Here is a 21,396-nt window from a genome sequence, read left to right on the forward strand (position 1 = left end):
TGCAGCCGTGGCACTGATGTGAGAGCAGGCAGAGAGAGTAGAAAGAGGTGGATGACGATGAGGGGGAGGATGAGTGGGATGCTGGTGTGAGGCAGGGCGGGGCGGCTGAGTGTCGGAGCTGGAGGCAGGAAGCTGCTCACGCACATCACCGAGGACCAGGGAGGCAGCAGGGGACAAGGACGAAACGGTTTTACACACAAATCCCTGGCATTGCCCGAGGGTGGAGGGGGGGGGCCCGGGAGGAGTCTTCCATTCGGGAGGGCTCAGCGATGTCTTGATGGAGTATGGGCCAGGTTTTAGGATTCTCCCACTGCCGTGAGTCTGCTCTTTTTTCCTCAATTTCCGGCTGACGTGAGAGCATATTCCTGCTTTTCAACATCGTAAACTCAGCATATTTCTATTGCTAGCCGTATTGTATTTCAGCACTCGTATTTATCCGGTCTCTTCTTCATCCCTCTCCCCTGTTCTTTGATAAACACACGGCTGAACAGAGGGGTTGCGGCAGTACTGTTTGCGGATGTTGCTCACTTAGTTTTATTTACATGTTCCCGCACATGTGCGATAAAGACTGTTGCATCTATGAAATCGTCTTTTTTTCACTGTGGTTAACAACTGAAGCAATAGCTTCAGTGGATGGACGCATTATATATACAACGAAAGTTCCATTGTACACCACATATAATGCATCCATTCCATTATAGAACCTCCAAAGTCAAATGCCCCCCAGTCAAGATGCCTGCAAATCTACTGAGGCCTTTAGTGTGGTTTCCATATTATTTTGATTAATTGGAGATGTCACCGCAGGAGAATACCAGTGATGCAAAAAAGTGTGACGATAACCTTGGGACCAGAAAATAGTGCTACATGAGCTCATGAGCAACACAGTTATTACCTGATTTACTGCCACAGACGTTTTATCCAGGAACAAGAATTCAACTGTTCATAATTCCACTGGGAGATACAGTGTGACACTGTGTGAGAGATAATCTAAAAAACAAAAAACCAATAAACGATTTATTTGTGTGATACAGCTGCAAATAAGTATTTGAACACCTGTCTATCTTCTAGAATTCTGAGCCTCAAAGACCTGTTAGTCCGCCTTTAAAAGTCTACCTCCACTCCATGTATTATCCTGAATCAGATGCACCTGTGTGAGGTCGTTAGCTGCATAAAGACACTTGTCCACCCCGTACAATCAGTAAGACTCAAACTTGTAACATGGCCAAGACCAAAAAGCTGTCCAAAGACAAAATTGTACAACTCCACACGGCTGGAAAGGGCTACGGAGAAATTGCCAAGCAGCTTGTTGAAAAAAGGTCCACTGTTGGAACAATCATTAGAAAATGGAAGAAGCTAAACATGACGGTCAATCTCAATCGGAGTGGAGCCCCATGCAAGATATCACCTTGTGGGGTTTTAATGATCCTTAGAAAGGTGAGGAATCAGCCCAGGACTACACGACAGGGCTTGGTCAATGGCATGAAAAGAGCTGGGACCACCGTTTCCAAGGTGACTGTTGGTAATACACTAGGACGTCGTGGTTTGAAATCATGCATTGCACGGAAGGTTCCCCTGCTTAAACCACCACATGTCAAGGCCAGTCTTAAGTTTGCCAATGACCATTTGGATGATAACGAAGGGTCATGGGAAAACGTTTTGTGATCGAAATGCAGCCTTTTTGGTCATAATTCCACTCACCGTGTTTGGAGGAAGACGAATGATGAGATCTATCCCAAGAGCACCATCCCTACTGTGAAGCATGGGGGTGGTAGGATCATACTTTGGGGGTGTTTTTCTGCACATGGGACAGGACGACTGCACTGTATTAAGGATGAACGCGGCCATGTATTGTGAGATTTTGGGGAACAACCTCTTTCCCTCAGTCAAAGCATTGAAAATGGGTCGTGGGTGGGTCTTTCAACATGACAATGACCAGAAGCACACAGCCAGGAAAACCAAGGAGTGGCTCTGTAAGAACCATATCAAGGTTCTGGCGTGGCCTAGCCAGTCTCCAGACCTAAACCCAATAGAAAATCTTTGGAGGGAGCTGAAACTCCCTGTTTCTCAGCGATAGCCCGGAAACCTGTCTGATCTAGAGAAGATCTGTGTGGAGGAGTGGGCCAAAATGTAGCATAAATAGAAGCAATGTAGGATAAATAGAATACCCTTCGTCATATCATCATTATACGTTCATAACGGCCCTCTGAGGGAAACCGTAACTACATTGTGGCACGCGACAAAAATGAGTTCCTCTGCTTTAAAGGACCAAAAAAAGCTACTCTTTGTTGTCTTGCAGAGGAATACGGCTCAGTGGCCTCCACTCCAGATTCAACGCCCCCGTGCACCGACGGTATGTAAGCTGCTCTCTGACAGTGACATCACTCTTTCTCTGCTCAATATACTTTCATTGAAGATCCACAAGTGATCACATTCTTTCATTTTGATCTCTCAAAGAAGCTTTGAGCACTCTTTTCAGACATAAAACATCGAGTACTCATGAAAACTTTTTATTTAGCCAAAAGCGAGAGTCAAAGAGATTGAGACATTAAGGCAATTAGATATACAGGAAGTGAAAATTTTAAAAAAATATTGAGTTGGTTTCGCTTATTCTGACACAGAAGTTTTCACTGTGAGGTGCACTTCTCGAAAATTCACCTTGAGAAAAATAAAGAAAAAAATATATCAAGCCTCTTTAGCCAAATTTAGCTTTGAGAGCTAACAGCACACAGGCGAGGCCGGACTGGAACTGTGATGCAGGTATGCTAAGCAGTCATCCACCGTGGCCAAATGGGCAGATCAATTAATATAAATTTGCATATAGGCTATGCTAAAATATTTTAAAAAGTGCCTTGGAATATGGTTATATTCACAATTCCATGGTGAATGCACATTCTATTTACAGAAACACTAAATTCAGTAATGCTGTTTAAAACAAAGTCAAACAATAATACTTGCACCTCAAATGCAGTTTTTATTATAAAAGAATTTATACAATTAATCAGCGGCCTAATCAGTTCTAATTATGACATATATTGCTAGTTTATTATCGTGTTTTCTCAAAATCAACTCATACTATTTCCTCCAGGTGGTAATGAGGAGTCAGAGCTCTACGAGCTGCAAACAGCGAGGGACTGGTCAGAAGACGAAGCGGTCGGATTCGATGAAGACGACGGGCTGGCGTCCTCGCCATCCATCTGGGGCACGCCGCGTCAGAACTCCCTCGAGCTGACGTTCTCCTATATCGCCATCGCAGAGCCCGAGGCCCTGGGGGCCTCACGCACCCACCGGGATAGGCGCAGGGGTGCCTCGCGGGGAAGTCGCACATCTCTGGTGCGCACGGACACGCCGGAGACACCACTGGACTCCCCGGACATTGACTGGCACCCAGAAGGATTCCTCAGTCGGGGCAATGAGGAGGAGGAGGAGAGGCTAGACACGAGCACCACCAGCCCAAGAAGGAGGAGGAGGCAAAATGAGACCATAACGATACAGCCATCGCCCCAAAGTGTAGACGTAGAAACTCAGGAGGGCGATGCAGGGATCGTAAATGAGGAGAGTAGTTTGATTCAGATGTCGTCTCAACCACAGATACTTCCAGGTACAGTCAATTCTGACAGTCACACAATTCTTAACAATTCATTAAATCGGGTTGCTGCTCTCTTTACTGCCCTAAAATGTCACAAGATGGTAGCATCCATCATCCATTTTCTTTGCCACTTATCCTCACGAGGGTCACGGGGAGTGCTGGAGCCTATCCCAGCTGTCAACGGGCAGGACGCAGGGCCCTGAACTGGTTGCCAGCCAATCGCAGGGCACATAGAAACAAACAGCCACACTCACAATCATACCTATGGGCAATTTAGAGTGCCCAATTAATGTTGCATTTTTTGGGATGTGGGAGGAAACCGAAGTGCCGGGAGAAAATCCACACAGGCACGGGGAGAACATGCAAACTCCACACAGGCGGGCCTGGGATTGAACCCGGGACCTCAGAACTGTGAGGCCAACGCTTTGCAAGATGGTACCAGTCTTGGCTAATAACCAAGATGTAGTGTTCCCCACATATTTGCAACTTGCAGACTCACATATTTACAACTTTTAGGGGGGAACAGTTTTGTGCTCAGCCAGTACTCAGTATTACATTGTCGGCATTGTTTTTTTTTTTTTTTTTTTTTTTTGTGGTGCTAGAGTTGAGGCAAAATGTGGAAGACCCAAGCACAAGCAAGTAGGGAGGCAAGGCACAAAAAATATTTTTATTTCAAAAACTAAAAAGCAAACAAGAATCAAGGAGTTAAATAGTAATTACCAAAGTCCAACAACAACAAAAATAAAATACAAAGGAGCACTAAACCATTCTGTAAACCATTTATTTTTTTAAGGGTAATGCCATAAGATTACCATAAAATAATATGAAACTGTTTTGGGATCATAGTTTGTGGTCCATACTTCTGGTTGTCGGGAATTACAGGCATTACTGTTAGCAGTACATCTGTGTTGCTATTCCCCATAAAGAGAGTGTTTACAGTATGTGAGGGGTGATTTCATTCTCTGTTTTCCCAGCAGCAGCGGCGGCATCCTCACCGACCCCTGAGCCTGAGTCACCGATCACTTCAGGGGAGCCCCAGCAACCTACTGAACTCGAGTCCACGTCGCTGGATGCCACCGCTCCATCTACTCAGGAAAAGCTGCTGAGCCAGTTTTGGTACTCAGCCCTTAACCTCTCAGAAGGCACCATAGTATCTCCACACATAGCAGGTACGTGTCCTTATTAATTTTGCGACTTCCTAAATGTCCCAATTTTAAGCAGCGGAGGTGCTTCCAATGATTCCTTGAATGAAACCGATCAGATTTCACATTGATCCTTCGAGAGCAGGCTGAGATAAGAGATGCTCACTCTTGAAAAGTCCTGCCTTATCACCGCCTCTCCATGGCAACTGTCTCCCCGGGATTCAGGAAGGATCAGCTAATTGTATCGCTGGCGTGGGCAAAATTCTTCGTCACGCCACAACCTCGGAGTGGATTACTCTCGTCGTATCCTCGGTGCGTTTGGCTTTATTATTTACAGCTTTGTGCTAGCTTGCTGGAGTGTGAGATAACATCCTTTTTTTCCCTGCTCAGTGGCATTCTAAGTGGACTGTCGGTCAAAACAGAGCTGGTTTTATTTTAGTGGTGTGTGCGTGCGTGTGTTGTGGGTCGCAATGAACCTTGGGACTTGTCAAGAATGTGCATTGAAGCTGCTGACAGAGTTTAGGGTGTCCCGAATAAATAGCACACATTAATCTATTGGAGGATCGTGTTTCTGGCGCTAGGGTCTGCTACTGTGCACCAAACCAGTAATAAGTTTAATATTACCAATAATAGAATTCACAAAATTAATGATATATTTAATGTATTCCCAAGAGTGTTGTTGGGTTAGCTTCAATTGGATAATCGGCTAATCACACTAAAAACCTTTATTGTAGGTCACTAAGTGTCATTTTGTAACTGTAAATGTGCCTTTGGCTATGTTCACGTTGCAGGTCAATTCTGATCATTTTTTCCCCCTCATAGTTTTTTATCTAATTAGTCTGTAAAATTTATGGTTTTACTTTTTGTTAACGATCATTCACTCAAGTGTCATTTATGTGACTAAGTCAAAATGCCATTTTATTAGCTTGGTTTTGAGCTAAATACTAGTCACGAGTTTTAAATCAACTCTTAATAATTCAGATTTTATACTTGTTCCCTAAAGGGCAACGTAAAAAAACAAACCAGCAAGAATGCTTATGGTTCGAAGCAAGGTATAACATTGCAAAGATTAGATTTTTAAATTGTGCGTATGCTCATCAATATTTTCACCTTTTTCAGAATTTGCTTCAATTCACTAGTCAGCAATTTTTAGGACAACTAATGACAAGATTTCACTCTTGACTGATGAACTTATTTGCATTTTTGTCTGCGGTTATTCACTCAAATTTCATCAATATTAAATAAAACAATATATATCTTTTTTTTTTGTTAACTTGGTTTCAAGCTAAGCATTAGCCACTAGCTTTACACCACCCTCACCTCCATAAACTCTCCTTTAATAATTTTGATATTTCACTGTTCTATTTTAATAGGCGACATAACAAAAACTAAACCTGCTTCTCATGTTTCAACTGCCAAATGGCGCTACTTTATGACCCACTTTATTTATTTATTTTCTAGGGTTAAGTAGGTTGAGTTGAAGTAAAAGTTTTGTATTTGACAAAACAATTTGCATTACTGTCGTCCCGACTGATGTCTTTATGAGTGAAAACCCCTTCAGTGGCGAAGTGGGGTGGGCTGTGCCGCAGGAAAGATTATTTTGGGCTGTCGGAGCCGGGGGGTGCTCTGGGAGCAGGGCCTGGCCAAAAACAGCTCAGGAGGGTTGAGGGGAGCACCGCGGGACAGAAAAGGGGAGCGAGGCTAAACAGCAGCCAAAATGGCCAACAAAGGTGAAAGAACTTTGATGAAAATCTCCTTTGTTAGCCTTGTTGAGTTTGTGCATAAATTGTGTGAGAAATTTAGTGATCATTTATCAAAAGACCGCTGCTTCTACGAGAGGCATGTTTGGAGGTTGTGATGCAGTTTAGCTTTTATTCTCCTACATTAGTCTGAATTTGACTTATTGGCAGTCAGTAAAATTGAATTTAACAATTATGGCAGTATTTTTTTAGCATAGTGCTCTTTCGGTTTATTGACTTGCGACTTTTTTGTGCCTCAAAGCAATATAGGATAAATAGAATGCCCTACTTCATCATTTCCAAAGTTTCAAATGCATAGATTCTTTATTTGGTTTGATTTGTGGCTCACTGTTTCCAAGCATTGTTGTAGTATGACCTTTTTTTTTTTTTTTTTTAAACGTGATGATGTAATTCCCACTTAGATTGCCAATGAATCCACTTGAATCACGATGAGTGTGGATTGTAGCCTGAGGTCTATTAGGTCCCCTCACAAAATGGTAAAAATCTGAGATCCCATCTGTGGAAGAGTGTCGTTTAATTTGTCTTAAACCGGTTGTGTACTACTGCATACTGAATTTATCGACAAAAACAAATGCTGGATCTTTATGTACTGTACTATAAAACTCTCTTTCCCTCCCCTTGCTGTGAAATATTGATCATTATCAATTTAATGACAAATTGGCTGAGGTGAACACAAATCTAAAATGCTTGCAGGAGGCCTTGATTCATTATGTTGTATGAATCACAACAAAATAATGCAGGGATTCTACCTTCTGCCATAAGAGAAAGAGCATTAAAGAGCTGCATGAAAAAGTGTGCCTTTATAATAATGCTCTGTTTTGATGGACACAGTCTAAAGTATTAATTTAACCATGTATTAATATGTGAAGTATATGTTATCCCTTTTTGTTTCATTCAGTTAGGTAACCAAAACACTTTTTTAAAAAAAAAACAAAACCTGCATGACACAAACAACAACCACAGCTGACCCAATGATAGAGAATAACTATTTGGACAGAATCACATAGTTTTTCGTAATACTATGGCACCGTGACTGTACAGACGCCACCTTCAGTCTCCAGGGCAGCTGTTGCTGGGTGACGATGAGAGGGGAAACCAAGCGGGTGTAGAAAATGTTGCTGACGCGTGGCAGCAGGTGCCATGATAGGGCTGCATTTAAATTCCCCTCCACCGCTTGCTTCGCTCTGTCATCCGAAGGCTAAATTTAGCCTCAGCTCGGATCCTTACGTGTCCTCTTCGCTACGTTGGCTTCTCATGTTTGGAGGCTGAAAAGCACTCTGTTCTTCCTCAGGTCACGCCCCTACTGTTACTCTCACCTTCTTGCCCTGTCTCACCAGCTCAGAACTCATTGATCTTTCTCCAAGCCAGTGTTTTTACACTTTTTACACCAAGTAGGTAGATGAATAAATCTACCAAGAGCCATTGCGATACAGCTCAAAATCCATCCATCCATTTTTGAGCGGCTTATCCTCACAAGGGTGCTGGAACCTATCCCAGCTGTCATTAGGCAGGAGGCGGGGTACACCCTGAACTGGTTGCCAGCCAATCGTAGGGCACACAAAGACAGACACCAGTCGCACTCACAATCACACCTAGGGGCAGTTTAGAGTGTACAATTAATGTTGCATGCTTTTGGGATGTGGAAGGAAACAGGAGTGCCCGGAGAAAACCCACGCAGGCACGGGAAGAACTTGCAAACTCCACAAATGTGGGGCCGGGATTTGAACCCTGGTCCTCAAAACTGTGAGGCCACCGCTCTACAGCTGCGCCACCATGCTGCTATATTTTGTACATAAAGATATTTAGAACCCACCCCACCCCAATGATTTTAGACAGCGTTAACAAGCATTGTTTTCTATAATTTTCTATCTCTCACCTGTGGGCGCTATGTCTTCCAGTCATGGACCTGATCTACTGGAAGGACACGGAGCGAACGGGAATGGTGCTGACGGGATTAGTGGTGGGTCTCCTGTGCCTGTTCCAACTCAGCATCATCACTGTGGTGTCCACAGCATCTCTCGCCATCGTGTGCTTTACCATGTCAGTGCGCATCTACTACAAAATCCTCCATACGCTCAACTGGGGCGATGGAGAACACCCCTTCAAGTAAGTTCCTTTCTTTTGGGTAACATTACACTCTGAGGTCCATTATATTATTAAAATAAATCACTAGAGTGGCCCAATCATAAGACATCCCACCAGGAGTACTATACAATATGTATAGGTAGTAGGTCCTTGCTCCACTTTTCCATCAGTTGGAAGGTCTTTGGTCTGGACAAATATTTGCGTCAGTTTGGATGAGCACTAAGTTCTAGGTTATCGTGCATGCCTCGAAAATATGTGATACCGCTACTTATGAGTGACCCTCCTTAGGAATATTTCATGTAAATATGAGAATTATTTTGTTTTCAAGTTGTGGTATGACATTAAAATTTTCTGGAAATGTTCTGCATAATCATGGAAGCAACACATGTAGACAGACAGTATAAAAATACTCACTGGCATATATTCTTTATCCTCTGCAAAAAAAATCAACTAATATTAGCTATTATCATCTTACTGAGCCAATTAGTTGTGAAAATCTTCTTCGTGTATAATTGTGCTATACTACCCCCTGGTGACCAGGTTGCACACATCAGAAGGGTGAAAGCATGGATGTATGAAATCATGATGCACTCTACATAGTCCAAATTGTTAGATTCTATTTGATTCCTCTTTGTTTTTATGAAGAACAAAACCAAAGGTTTTTTTTGGTGGGGAGAGGATGGATTGACATTTTCATTTATTTCAAGTCATATATGAATAGAGATGTGTTTCGAGTCACAAGTGTTGTCAAGGAACAAATGAAAGTTGTTAGTCAAGGCACAGCTACTAAGAATAAACATAATCTATTCTTTGACATTTCCACATGAAATAATGTAAGTGCATTTCATTTGTTCTAGCTCAAATTTTCGAGTGGTGGTCCAAGCTTGAACGGCACCCCATTTGACCAAACTACAAAACCATTTCCAATGGAGTCAGGATGTTGTATTAAATATAAATAAAAACTGAATATATTGATTTGCAAATCATGTTCAACCTGTATTTAATGGAATACACTACAAAGATAAAGATAATTAATGGTCAAACTGATCAACTTTATTGGTTTCAACAAATAATCATTCACTTTAGAATTTTTGGGCTGCAACAGGTTCCAGAAACAGCGGGGAGAGGGTGAAAAGAACACTAAAAAAGTAGAGAAATGCTCATCAAACAACTCTTTGGAACGTCCCACAGGTGGACAGGCTGGTTGGGACCAGGTGAGTTCCAGGATTGGGTATAAAAAGGAGCTTCCCTGAATTCACAAGCAAAGATGGGGACAAGGTTCACCTCTTTATGAACAAGTGCGTGAGAAAATAGTCAAACGGTTTAAGGACAATGTTCGTCAACATACAATTGCAAGGAATTCACAGATTTCATCATTTAGGGTCCATAATATCATCAAAAGATTCAGTGACTTTGGAGAAATCACTGCATAGAAGGGGGAACGTTGAAAACCAACATTGAATTCCCATGACCGATTGCTTAGGCGTCACTGCATCAAAAACCGACATCAATGTGCAAAGGATAACACCTCATAGTCTCAGGTACACTTCAGAAAACCAATGACAGTAAATACAGTTCAGCGATATATCCATAAGTGCAACTTAAAACTTTACTCTGCAAAGCAAAACCCATTTACAGTATCAACAACGCCCAGAAACACCAACGGCTTCTCTGAGCCCGAACTCACCTAAGCTGTGTCACGGACGAGACTCGGGGGTGGACCCAAATGCACGACTCAGATGAGAGGTAAGCAGTGCGGAATAAGCCTTTATTCGTTCCAATGTCGGTTACCAGGGAGTCAGTCCAAACAAGCAGCAAGATCAGTAACGGCAGGCTTACGGGGTAGGTCGGGAGACAGGCGTTGTCGGTACACGGGAGGTAGACGTCAGGAGTACGGTAGTGCGGGAACGAGGCATGAGAGGCAACGATCTAGCAGAGTCTCTGTCGTCCCCCGGGTCCTATATGTACTGGGTCTAATCGGAGGTCATGAGGCGCAGGTGTGACCCTTCCGATTAGACGGCCACGCCCAGCCCTGGCTGGAATCCAGGATCATGACAGTACCCCCCCCTCAATGGCCGGCTCTGGACGGCCCAGGCGCATCAGGGTGAGCCGCGTGAAAGTCCCTGATGAGGGAGCGGTCCACGACGAAGCAGGAGGGGATCCAAGAGCGCTCCTCCGGGCCATATCCCTCCCAGTCCACCAGGTACTGGACCCCCCTCCCTCTGCGGCGGGAAGACAGCAACCGGCGCACGGTGTACACCAACCCACCGTCGACCATGCGGGGGGGCGGGGGGGACTTGAGCGGCGGAGCCAGCGACGACGTGCGATTCGGGCGAAGTCTGCTGACGTGGAACGTAGGGTGCACCCTCATCGACCTGGGCAGTTTCAACGAGACGGCGACCGGGTTAATAACCTTGGAAACAGGGAACGGGCCAACGAACCTGGGAGCAAGTTTGCGGGATTCCGTCCGCAGCGGGAGATCTTTGGTGGAGAGCCACACTCGCTGTCCCACTCTGAGCTCTGGTGCGGCCCTCCTCTTGCGGTCTGCTGCGGCCTTGTAGGCGCTGCTCATACCTGTTGAAGCGGAGGGTAGGGAATTGTGGGCATACTCCACCCACTTGATGTGCTGGCTCCACATGCTCTGGTCCCTGGATACCAGACATCGAAGACCGGTCTCTAATTCCTGGTTAATCCTCTCAGTCTGGCCATTAGACTCTGGGTGATGACCCGATGTCCGACTTGCTGAAGCGCCGATGAGGTTGCAGAACTCCTTCCAGAAATGGGCGCTGAATTGCGGACCCCTGTCCGAAACGATGTCCTGGGGTAGACCGTGGTAACGGACGACCTCGTCTAATACCAACTGGGCTGTCTGCTTGGCCGACGGGATCTTCGGGAGCGGCACGAAGTGGACCATCTTGGAGAAACGGTCCACTATGGACAGCACCACTGTGTTCCCTTGTGAAGGCGGCAGGCCGGTAACGAAGTCCATCGCGATGTGTGACCACGGACGAAAGGGGATGGACAGGGGTTGCAACTCACCAACGGGCCGTAGGCGGGAAGTTTTATTGGCAGCACACACCGGGCAGGCGTTGACGAACTCCCTTACATCCTTGCTGAGGTTAGGCCACCAGAACCTTTGTTCGACCACTGACCGTGTCTTCGCCATACCCGGGTGGCAGACCGTCTTGTTGGTATGGGCCCAGTTGATGATGTCTCCCCGCAGAGATGGGATGACGAAAAGACGGCCCGACGGACAATCCGCGGGTGGCGGTGTCTCTTCCAGGGCCTCCTTCACCCGCGACTCGATCGACCAGGTGAACCCGGACACGAAGCACCCCGCTGGCAGGATAGTAGCGGCGTCTGAATCAGTGCGCCCTCCCTCGTGGATCCGCGAGAGTGCATCCGGCTTGCCGTTTTTGGAGCCTGGGCGGTAAAACACCTTAAAGTGGAAGCGGGTGAAAAATAGAGCCCACCTGGCCTGACGGGCGTTCAACCTCTTCGCGGACTTCAGGTATTCAAGGTTCTTATGGTCCGTGAAGACAACGAACGGTACTTGCGAGCCCTCCAGCCACTCCTCCAACGCACTCTTGACTGCCACCAGTTCCTTATCTCCCACGTCGTAATTCCTCTCTGCCGGGGTCAACTTTCTAGACAGGAACGCGCACGGGTGAATCCTTCCATCCCTGGGACTCCTCTGCGACAAGACTGCTCCGATTCCTGAATTCGATGCATCCACCTCCACCACAAACTGGTTATCGGGATCCGGAATAATGAGAACGGGCGCAGTAGTGAAACTTGCCTTGAGCCTGCCGAAGGCCTCCTGGCAGGTCCCGGACCAGTCGAAGGTGGTATTTGGCGAAGTGAGCGAATGCAGAGGAGCGGCCACGGAACTGAAGTTCCTTATGAATTTCCTATAGAAATTGGCAAATCCCAAGAACCTCTGCACGTCCCTCCTGTTGGTGGGGGTAGGCCACCGCAGCTCCGCGTCGACCTTCCCGGGATCCATACGTATCTCTCCCTCAGCCAGGACGAAGCCCAGGAAGGACACGGATGCCTGATGGAACTCACACTTATCCATATTCACGTATAATTGGTGCTGCTGCAGACGCCGGAGCACCTCTCGGACTTGTTGAATGTGAGAGGCTAGGTCTGCTGAAAAGATGAGAATGTCATCCAGGTAAACAAAGACAGATCTGTTCAGGAACTCCCGGAGCACGTCGTTAATGAAGTTCTGAAAGACGGCCGGAGCGTTTGTCAGTCCAAAGGGCATCACAAGATACTCATAGTGCCCTGTGGGGGTGTTGAACGCCGTCTTCCACTCATCCCCTTCCCGAATCCGCACCAGATGGTAAGCGCTGCTCAAGTCGAGCTTGGTGAAGATCCGGGCTCCCTGGAGGAGTTCGAATGCTGTAGAGATAAGCGGCAAAGGGTACCTGTTCTTGACTGTGATGTCGTTTAGTCCTCGGTAGTCGATGCAGGGTCGCAGCGTGGAGTCCTTCTTCTTGACAAAAAAAACCCCCGCACCGGCTGGTGAAGATGAGGGGCGAATGAGTCCGGCTGCCAGCGAGTCCTCGATGTAGTCCCTCATGGCTTGATGCTCTGGTCCTGTTAAAGAGAACAGCTTCCCTCTGGTAGGAAAGGTGCCTGGCAGGAGTTCAATCGCGCAGTCGTATGACCGATGTGGCGGTAGAGACTTTGCCTTAGATTCTGAGAAGACCTCCCGTAGGTCATGATAGCAGGAGGGCACTGCGGTCAGGTCCAGGGCGGTACCAGGTTCTGTTAGCCGAACCGGCGCGACTTGAATACCCCTGTCTCTCCGGACAGCGACACAGCGACTGAGACAGTCCTCTCCCCAAGTCTTGATCTGACCCGTGGTCCAATCTATGTGCGGATTATGTTCTTTGAGCCACGGACTGCCCAAGATGATGTCGCTACTACGTGCGTCGAAGACATGAAAGCTAATTCCCTCCGAGTGAGCGTCCGGAAAGCTCATACATAGCGTCTGAGTACGATGTGTAACCCGACAAAGGAACTTGCCGTTGGCGGCATAGGCATGACGAAACCGTTGCGTGGGGAAGGTTGCCGCCCCCAGGTCCTCGGCCACGCGGGGATTTATCAGGTTTTCTTCCGACCCAGAATCTATAAAAGCCGTCACAGAGCATGAACGGGAGTCCATTCCCAAGGTGAGGTGAAGAAGGGACCTCCCTGACCCCGTTGCGGTGTACCGCACACTCACCGGAGTAGCGATCCTGATGTCAGAATGCCCTGGTCGAGTCGGGCAACGGGCGATCAAGTGTCCCAAACGCCCGCAGTAAAAACAGCGTCCCTCTCGTCGCCGACGTAAGCGCTCCTCCGCTGAGCTGCCAAGCCCCTCCACTTGCATGGCTTCCGGTGAAGCTGACAACACGGGTGGCCGGGAAGCGGACACATCCGGACTGCGACTCTCCCTCTCCTCCTCCCTCAGTCCCTCCATCTGTCTCTGCACGGTGAGGCGCTGGTCCACCTTGAGGGCCAATGCGATGAGGGAGTTAAGCGAAGGCGGAAGATCCATGGCCACGAGGTGACCACGGATCTGTGGGGACAGTCCCTCGTAAAACGCGTCATGGAGGGCTTCCTCATTCCAGCGGCTCTCGGCAGCCCGAATCCGGAACTCAATGGCGTAGTCGGACACGCGGCGCCGCCCCTGGCGAATTATCATGAGTGACGACGCTGGCTGGCGTTCTGGAACCGCATACTGGAACACCTGGGTGAGCGCGCAGACGAAGCTCGTCCATGAGCGGCAGGTCTCCGAGTTACGGCTCCACTCGGCGGTGGCCCATGCCTCCGCCCTCCCTGTCATGTGGGAAATGACGAAGGCGATCCGGGAGCGGTCCGTGGGAAAAGCGGAAGCTTGCAGCTCAAAGTGGAGATCGCACTGCGCCAGGAAGGGCTTGACGTTACCGGAGTCGCCTGAGAACCGCTCTGGTCGAGAGAGCGGAGTGACGGTGGCACGGGGAGGCACAGGAGCGGCCGCACTAGCTTGGGAGGCTAGCCACGGTTGCAGCTGGGTGCAGAGCTCCTGGATCTGGTGAGTCATACCCTGGAGAGCAGCCTCTTGCTCACCCAGGCGTTTGCCCTGCACTTGCAGCGCACGGCGAATGGCTTCAGAGTCGGCTGGGTCCATGTTCTTGGCTAGATCGTTCTGTCACGGACGAGACTCGGGGGTGGACCCAAATGCACGACTCAGATGAGAGGTAAGCAGTGCGGAATAAGCCTTTATTCGTTCCAATGTCGGTTACCAGGGAGTCAGTCCAAACAAGCAGCAAGATCAGTAACGGCAGGCTTACGGGGTAGGTCGGGAGACAGGCGTTGGTCGGTACACTGGAGGTAGACGTCAGGAGTACGGTAGTGCGGGAACGAGGCATGAGAGGCAACGATCTAGCAGAGTCTCTGTCGTCCCCCGGGTCCTATATGTACTGGGTCTAATCGGAGGTCATGAGGCGCAGGTGTGACCCTTCCGATTAGACGGCCACGCCCAGCCCTGGCTGGAATCCAGGATCATGACAAGCTGGACAGATGCAAAGTGGAAAGGTGTTGTGTGGTCCAACGATTTCAGATTTTAAATTGTTTTTGCAAATTGTGGACATTGTGTCCTCCAGGACAAAGACCAAAAGAACCATCTGGACTGTTACGGCTGGAAAGTTCAAAAGCCAACATCTGTGATGGTATGGGGCAATGGCATGGGTAACTTATATCGCTGACACAGAATTCCATGGTTTGGCATTGTCTGTGAAATTCTCTCTTGGTTTCATACTAGCTTGGCCTGCCTGCAACTGAGACCTGTCTTATGAAGTAAGAAGTAAGAATTATGACAACGTAGACCTTGGACTGTTGAAGAGCTGAAGCTGTACATCAACCAACAATGGGAAAGAATTCCACCTACAAAGCTTCAACAATTAGTCTCCTCAGTTCCCAAACGTTCACTAAATGTTAAAAGAACACAGTGGTGAACAGGACTCTGTCCCAACTTTTTTGGAACATGTTACAGCCATAAAATTCCACATTAATTATTGTTTACCAAAAACTATCAGGTTTATCTGTTTGAACATTAAATATCTTCTTTGTCATGTAATCAATTAAACTTAGGTTGAACATGATTTGCAAATCTTTGTATTCCGTTTTTATGTATGTATAACACAAAATCCAAAACTTCATTGGAATTGGGTTGGTAAATACTGGATAGAAAATGGGAAAATGTTTGTTTCTAATATCTTTTGTCTTTTGAATGTGTATGTCAGGTCATATTTGGACATGGACATCAGTTTTAGTGGGGAGCAGGCGGAGTTGTACATGCAGAAAGTCATCGTCATGACTCTGTGTGCTGTAGACAGTCTGAAAAAACTCTTCTTTGTCAGCAACCTCTTCGAGTCCCTCAAGGTGAGAACGAACAGTCGACTGAATGGCCAGCCAGTGCGTACGTGTCTGACGATTTAGTTGGCCTTCAAAGAGCTCCCCTCCTTGTCATTAATTTTTTGTGGCTTGCTTTCATTCTTTCATTTCGCATGCCATCCATCCAAACTGCCTCCACATCACTTGCTTTGACAGCAGTGTCCTTTTCATTATGCTCGCTCCGGGCCCAGTATCAAGCTAATGAATTTGGCCGAGCTCACTGCCGGCAACTGTCATCCTTCATCACATAGTCACTGTGACATCTGTATATGTATATATTGTCATGGTTTTAGGAGCAAAAAAAATAAATAAATACGGTACATATTGTAATGCCAAGGTTGTAATTGTTCATATTGGTCTTGTCTCTGTGTACAGATACAATAGTGTAATTGCTTAGTTATGCTGTCAATATAACAGTACACAGTGGACCCATGAATACTCCAAACCTGTGGGTTCACCTATTTGGGTGTTTTTCAATTTATCCATCCATCCATTTGTGGAGGTCGGTCATATTTTCCAACCAAGAACCTCGTGCATTTTAGTGCAAGTCAAAATTCAAATGTGGATAGAAGAGTAGATTTTTGTTTTCTTTTTTATCGTTGAGTGAAAGTGGGACTGTGTGTCCAACTGTAACTGTAGAAGGAAAATAGATTCATGGACATCTACTCATTAAGTCTTCATGTTGTTTGAATGTGTTATTATTAATATATTTCCATTTTAAGTGTCCTTGGGTCACCTGAAATGTGCTATAATAATGTGACGTATTATTATTTTTGCACCTTGTGTTCCAACGTTGTGCTGTAATTTTCAGTTTTTTTTAAATGTGCTTACTATCTTTAAAGCACATTACAAAGAACAACATCTACATAGTATACAACTGACTATAATAGAGATCAATATGAGTGTGGGTCTGAGGGGTATATACACCTTTAAAATATGTTTGAATAAAAACATTTTTGGGCACTACTTTGTGGATTCCACCCAATGCTGCTGTGGTCCAGAACCCAAACGTGAGATAAACAAGGGATTACTCTTTATTTTTATTTCTAGTCATAAATTATGAATTTCTTTACTCATCTGCTACCTTTATATTGACCACTCATGCTATTAACGGTGGAGTTTTATACATAGAGAAGGATGCAGGACATTAGCATTGCATAGTGATTGAGTGAGAGCTAAGTGAGCCTTTAACCTTGACGACCTTCCAGACTCAACCCTGACCCGGCTGGAATGTGACATGAAACTCGGCAGCAGAATGAGGAGGGGGGTTCGCTGTAGATGGCAAAGGATAAGATGGAGACACTCGTGTCCCATATTGAGGTACACTGAGTGTGGAGTATAAAGGGAGACACTGACACCATTCATGCTACTACTTTTGTGGCAGATGACCTCGCTGGATCCTCTTTTAGATTTTGATGGGACACATTACAAAAACACCAGCACTTGTCAGTTAATCTTCTGTACATTGTGGATTGTTCGCTTGACGATATAGTGACTCAAACCACAAAATTCATGCATCTTCACCCTTATTGGGTTCTTCTTTCATTAGTGTCCTCCAAACGAGTGATTCCCAATGGGGGTGCAATGAGTGATTATTGAGAGTACCACGAGAAATTATCCAGTTTTGAAGGAAAAGTATTTATTACTAACAAATGTATCTTTGTTGATTGATCTATGCCAGCAAACTATAGTGACATTCCCATCCATCCATTTTCGGCCCGTTTTTGCAATATTTTGTTTTCACTTGACAACACTGAAGAATTCCCCTATGATCCCTAATGTGAAATGGAGACTTGGATGTCTGATGTTTTGTCGGGGTGTGAGGTGCAATGCCACAGGAAATGTTATCAAAATTGATGGCAAGATGATTGCAGGGTGCTTATCAGGAAATATTGGTGCATAATTTGTCTTCATCAGCCCGGAAGCTGTGCATGGGACACACTTGAACTTCTCAGCATGACAACTATAAGACTGCTTTCAAAATGGATGTCTCAGTGATGAAAGCTAAAGTGTTTTTCATCTTGCCTTGCAGTTGCTGGTCCTGCTATATCTCGTTTCGTACCTGGGAGATCTGTGCAATGGCCTCACGCTCCTCATCATAGGTACCACAACGCCTCTGGAAATATCCAGCATCTCGCACTTGTTTTTGAGCTTTTTTCCCCTCCTCTCTCCACAGGTGTAATCGCCCTATTTTCTTTGCCACTTTTCTACCGACGGCATCAGGTAAACTCTTATACTGTATTATTACAATCACTGTCCTGCGCTTCATTTGCATATTAATGGGAACATTCTTTAATTAATGTGTCTCAGGAGCAAGTGGACAACGTTATTGGAAAGGTCCAGGCCCTCATCGACAACGTCAAGGATTTGTGAGTACACCGATTGAGTGAGCGAGAGAGAGAGACTATGATGTGAAAAGTCAAATTTCAGGGAGAATTTTTTTTCAACTGGAAATATAAAATAGAAACAGAAATGTAAAAATATTTGACAAAAATACAAAAAGTACTGGTAAATTATACAAAAAAATGGAAATACACAAACATTTGAAAGAAATGCAAACAAAAATGCTAGACAATAGTAAAAAGTATTTAACAGAAATAAAATGCAATAGAAAATATTGAAAATTAATACAAAAGTATTTGCCATTCCGATAATTGAACAAATACTTTTTTAAATGAAACATAGGTTAAAAAATGTTGAGGAAAAATATGTAAAATATTAGCCAAAAGTACAAAAGAAATTGATGCAGCACTCCCAGCATGCTTTGCAGTACTAGGGACCTCCGTAGTGCCAGAAAGCATGATGGGAGCATGTAAATAGCGTTTAAAGTGGATGTTTTGTGTCAATTATTTCTTGTCATTCTTTTATTTGTTTCATTATTTGTTAGTTATGCTATTCTGTTTGCTGCATAAGCACTTGCTGGCATGCAGCTAACAGTGTAACCAGTATGTTGAAGTGTACTTCACTGGACAAGTACACAACATTTGCTCATATTGGAACTCAGTATGCACATAAGATACACCACATTGTAAGGTGCCACGTCTAATGGGGCGGCTCATCTATTTAGAAGAGAATTTAAGACGATTGTGAAGATATGGTAAATTAAAAAAAAAAAAATTGGAGACCAAAATCCGTGAATATGCGGGGCCGCGAACGGTGAATCACGAATGAGCAAGGGCTCAGTGTATTTGACAAAAATACCCATTACAACAAAATTAATTTTTAAAATCAGAGGAAAACTACATAAATAGTGGGACAAAAAAGTATTTAGTCAGCCACAAATGGTGTGAGTTCCCCCACTTAAAACGACGAGAGAGGCCTGTAATTTTTATAATCGTTATATATTAACTATGAGAGACAAAATGAGGTAAAAGAATCACGTTGCCTTTTTTCAGAATTTATGAGCAACTTGTAGTGGAAAATTAATATTTGGTCAGTAAGAAAAGTTCCCCACAATACTTTGCTATGTACCCTTTATTGGCAATGATTGAGGTCAAATATTTTCTGTTACAGTAAGTCTTCAAACGGTTTCACACCGTTGTGGCTGGTATTTTGGCCCAATGCTCTGTGCAGTTCTCCTCCAGAGCAGTGATGGTTTGGGGCTGTCACTGAGTAACACAGACTTTCCATTTCCCCCCCAAAAAATTCTATGGGGTTGATATCTGGGGACGGGCTAGGCCACTCCAGGACCTTGAAATGCTTCTCACGACGTGACTCATTCGTTGCCCAGATGGTGTGTTTTTGATCACTGTAATGCTGAAAGTCCCAGCCACAAATGTACATGGCCCCATTCCTTCTTTCCTTTACATGGGTCAGTCATCCTGATCCCTTTGCAGAAAACCAGTCCAAATTATGATACTTCCACCCCCATGCTTCACAGTAGGCGCGGTGTTCTTTAGATGCAACTCAGCATTTTTTCTCTTTTAAAACATGACAAGTTTCCATTTGGAAAGTCTCAGTATGAGTAACGATATCCTGACGTTTAGTTGAATTTCTAAATCCATTTTGTTAAAATCCACTGCTCAATCATCCAGATTCCAAAGCCACCTTCCTATTTCTCTCTGATAGCCTACAAAGACTAGCCCATGGCGGTGCCCCCCCTCCCGTTATGACCCAGGATGGTGCCAAACCTAAAATCCAATAAACTGATGGATGACAGGATCACGAGAAGCTGCGGGCCGTCACGCCGCCATCTTACCCGGCAAAGCAGTCCCGGCTCCACTTGACCGAGCTGCTGAATCCAGAAGGACGGGATGTTTGCTATTAGAACTGTCTCAGTTATTGGGTTTTTAGAGGATTGTATGACATTTTTTTGTTTCGTTTTGTTTTTTAATTATCAAAGTTTCTGTTGAAAGCTGTCGTCCAAATGAGGCTCCTTACACCCCAAATGGAAACTTCACGTTCATAATTCATGGCAGCATCTCACTGACCGTTGCCGTGCTCGTTAATTTTTGAATGCATATTCGTTTTTATGACTGTTTTGTGAGTGTACATATCTGCCTGCGCGCGTGAGTGAATAACTCGTGGAAAACAAGCAATTCAAGTCACTTTTTTGTCCTTTTTCAGGCATTACCATCAGTGTTTTCTCGACATTGTGCATCGTTGCACTTTTGGCCATCATTTATGCGCCTCATTATGTTTGAAAGCATATGTGGTCGGATTTCTTTACGAAGAAATGTAAGCGTAGGTGCCTTTCTTAGAGCAGGTTCAAGCGTATTCATGAATGATTTCATCTTATTCACACATCCCTCGTTTATGTGCACCTTGCCCTTTGAAAAATGGAGTTTTGTACCTGTACGATGCCTTTGTGATGACATGACAATGGTTATCTTGTAAGAAAAATCACTTTTAGAAATAATAAAATTGATCAGGATAGTCTCCCAACATTTGCCGTCCCTTGGCTTTTGGCCTCAAATGTCTGTCATTTACTTGAAGGGGATAGTATGAATGTGAAAAATCAGTTGGTCTTTAAAAAAAAAAAAAACATTTGAGATGAGTAATTGATTTAATCCTTACTTTGCCATCTAAGGTGAACCCTGTCCCAAACTGAGGTAGTAATACCACGTGATTGTTCCCAAACACCCATCACCCCAGCTAACTGGTAAACTGGAGCCAATCCTACCTAAGAAATGGGTGGGGTACACCCTGGACTGGTCGCAAGTCAATCCCAATTCTTCCAACACATTATTATTAATTAAAATAATGCAGTATCTTTAATAAAACGTGATCCAGCATTTCATTAAATACTGATGTATGCAGCTGATGTAGCAATATAAATTCTTTTCTGTTTTTTTTATTTGATCTATTTACAGTTTTAGTAATCAACTACTTTCTAAGGTTTTACTTTCCAAGTTACTGTGTCTACTTTAAGCATTTTTAAGAATATACAGTATAC

At 45.0% G+C, this 21,396-nt stretch overlaps 1 protein-coding gene across 2 annotated transcripts; it reads left to right on the plus strand.

Moving 5' to 3' along the window:
* Positions 1 to 217: 217 nt before the first annotated feature.
* On the plus strand, positions 218 to 20,875 carry rtn2a (reticulon 2a). Of its 2 annotated transcripts, none has more exons than XM_061827785.1 (10): positions 218 to 315; positions 2,297 to 2,350; positions 3,086 to 3,598; positions 4,561 to 4,755; positions 8,387 to 8,594; positions 15,851 to 15,989; positions 18,034 to 18,103; positions 18,178 to 18,224; positions 18,312 to 18,370; positions 20,070 to 20,875. In XM_061827785.1, exons 1-10 carry the CDS (start codon positions 285 to 287, stop codon positions 20,143 to 20,145), a joined length of 1,392 nt encoding a protein of 463 aa, XP_061683769.1. In that variant the 5' UTR covers positions 218 to 284; the 3' UTR covers positions 20,146 to 20,875. The 2 variants fall into 2 exon arrangements, with proteins under 2 accessions (XP_061683769.1, XP_061683770.1); XM_061827786.1 differs by having other exon boundaries at positions 219 to 315; positions 4,564 to 4,755.
* Positions 20,876 to 21,396: the final 521 nt, after the last annotated feature.

This window comes from Syngnathoides biaculeatus, chromosome 8, assembly GCF_019802595.1.
Source record: "Syngnathoides biaculeatus isolate LvHL_M chromosome 8, ASM1980259v1, whole genome shotgun sequence".
Classification (NCBI taxonomy): Eukaryota; Metazoa; Chordata; class Actinopteri; order Syngnathiformes; family Syngnathidae; genus Syngnathoides; species Syngnathoides biaculeatus.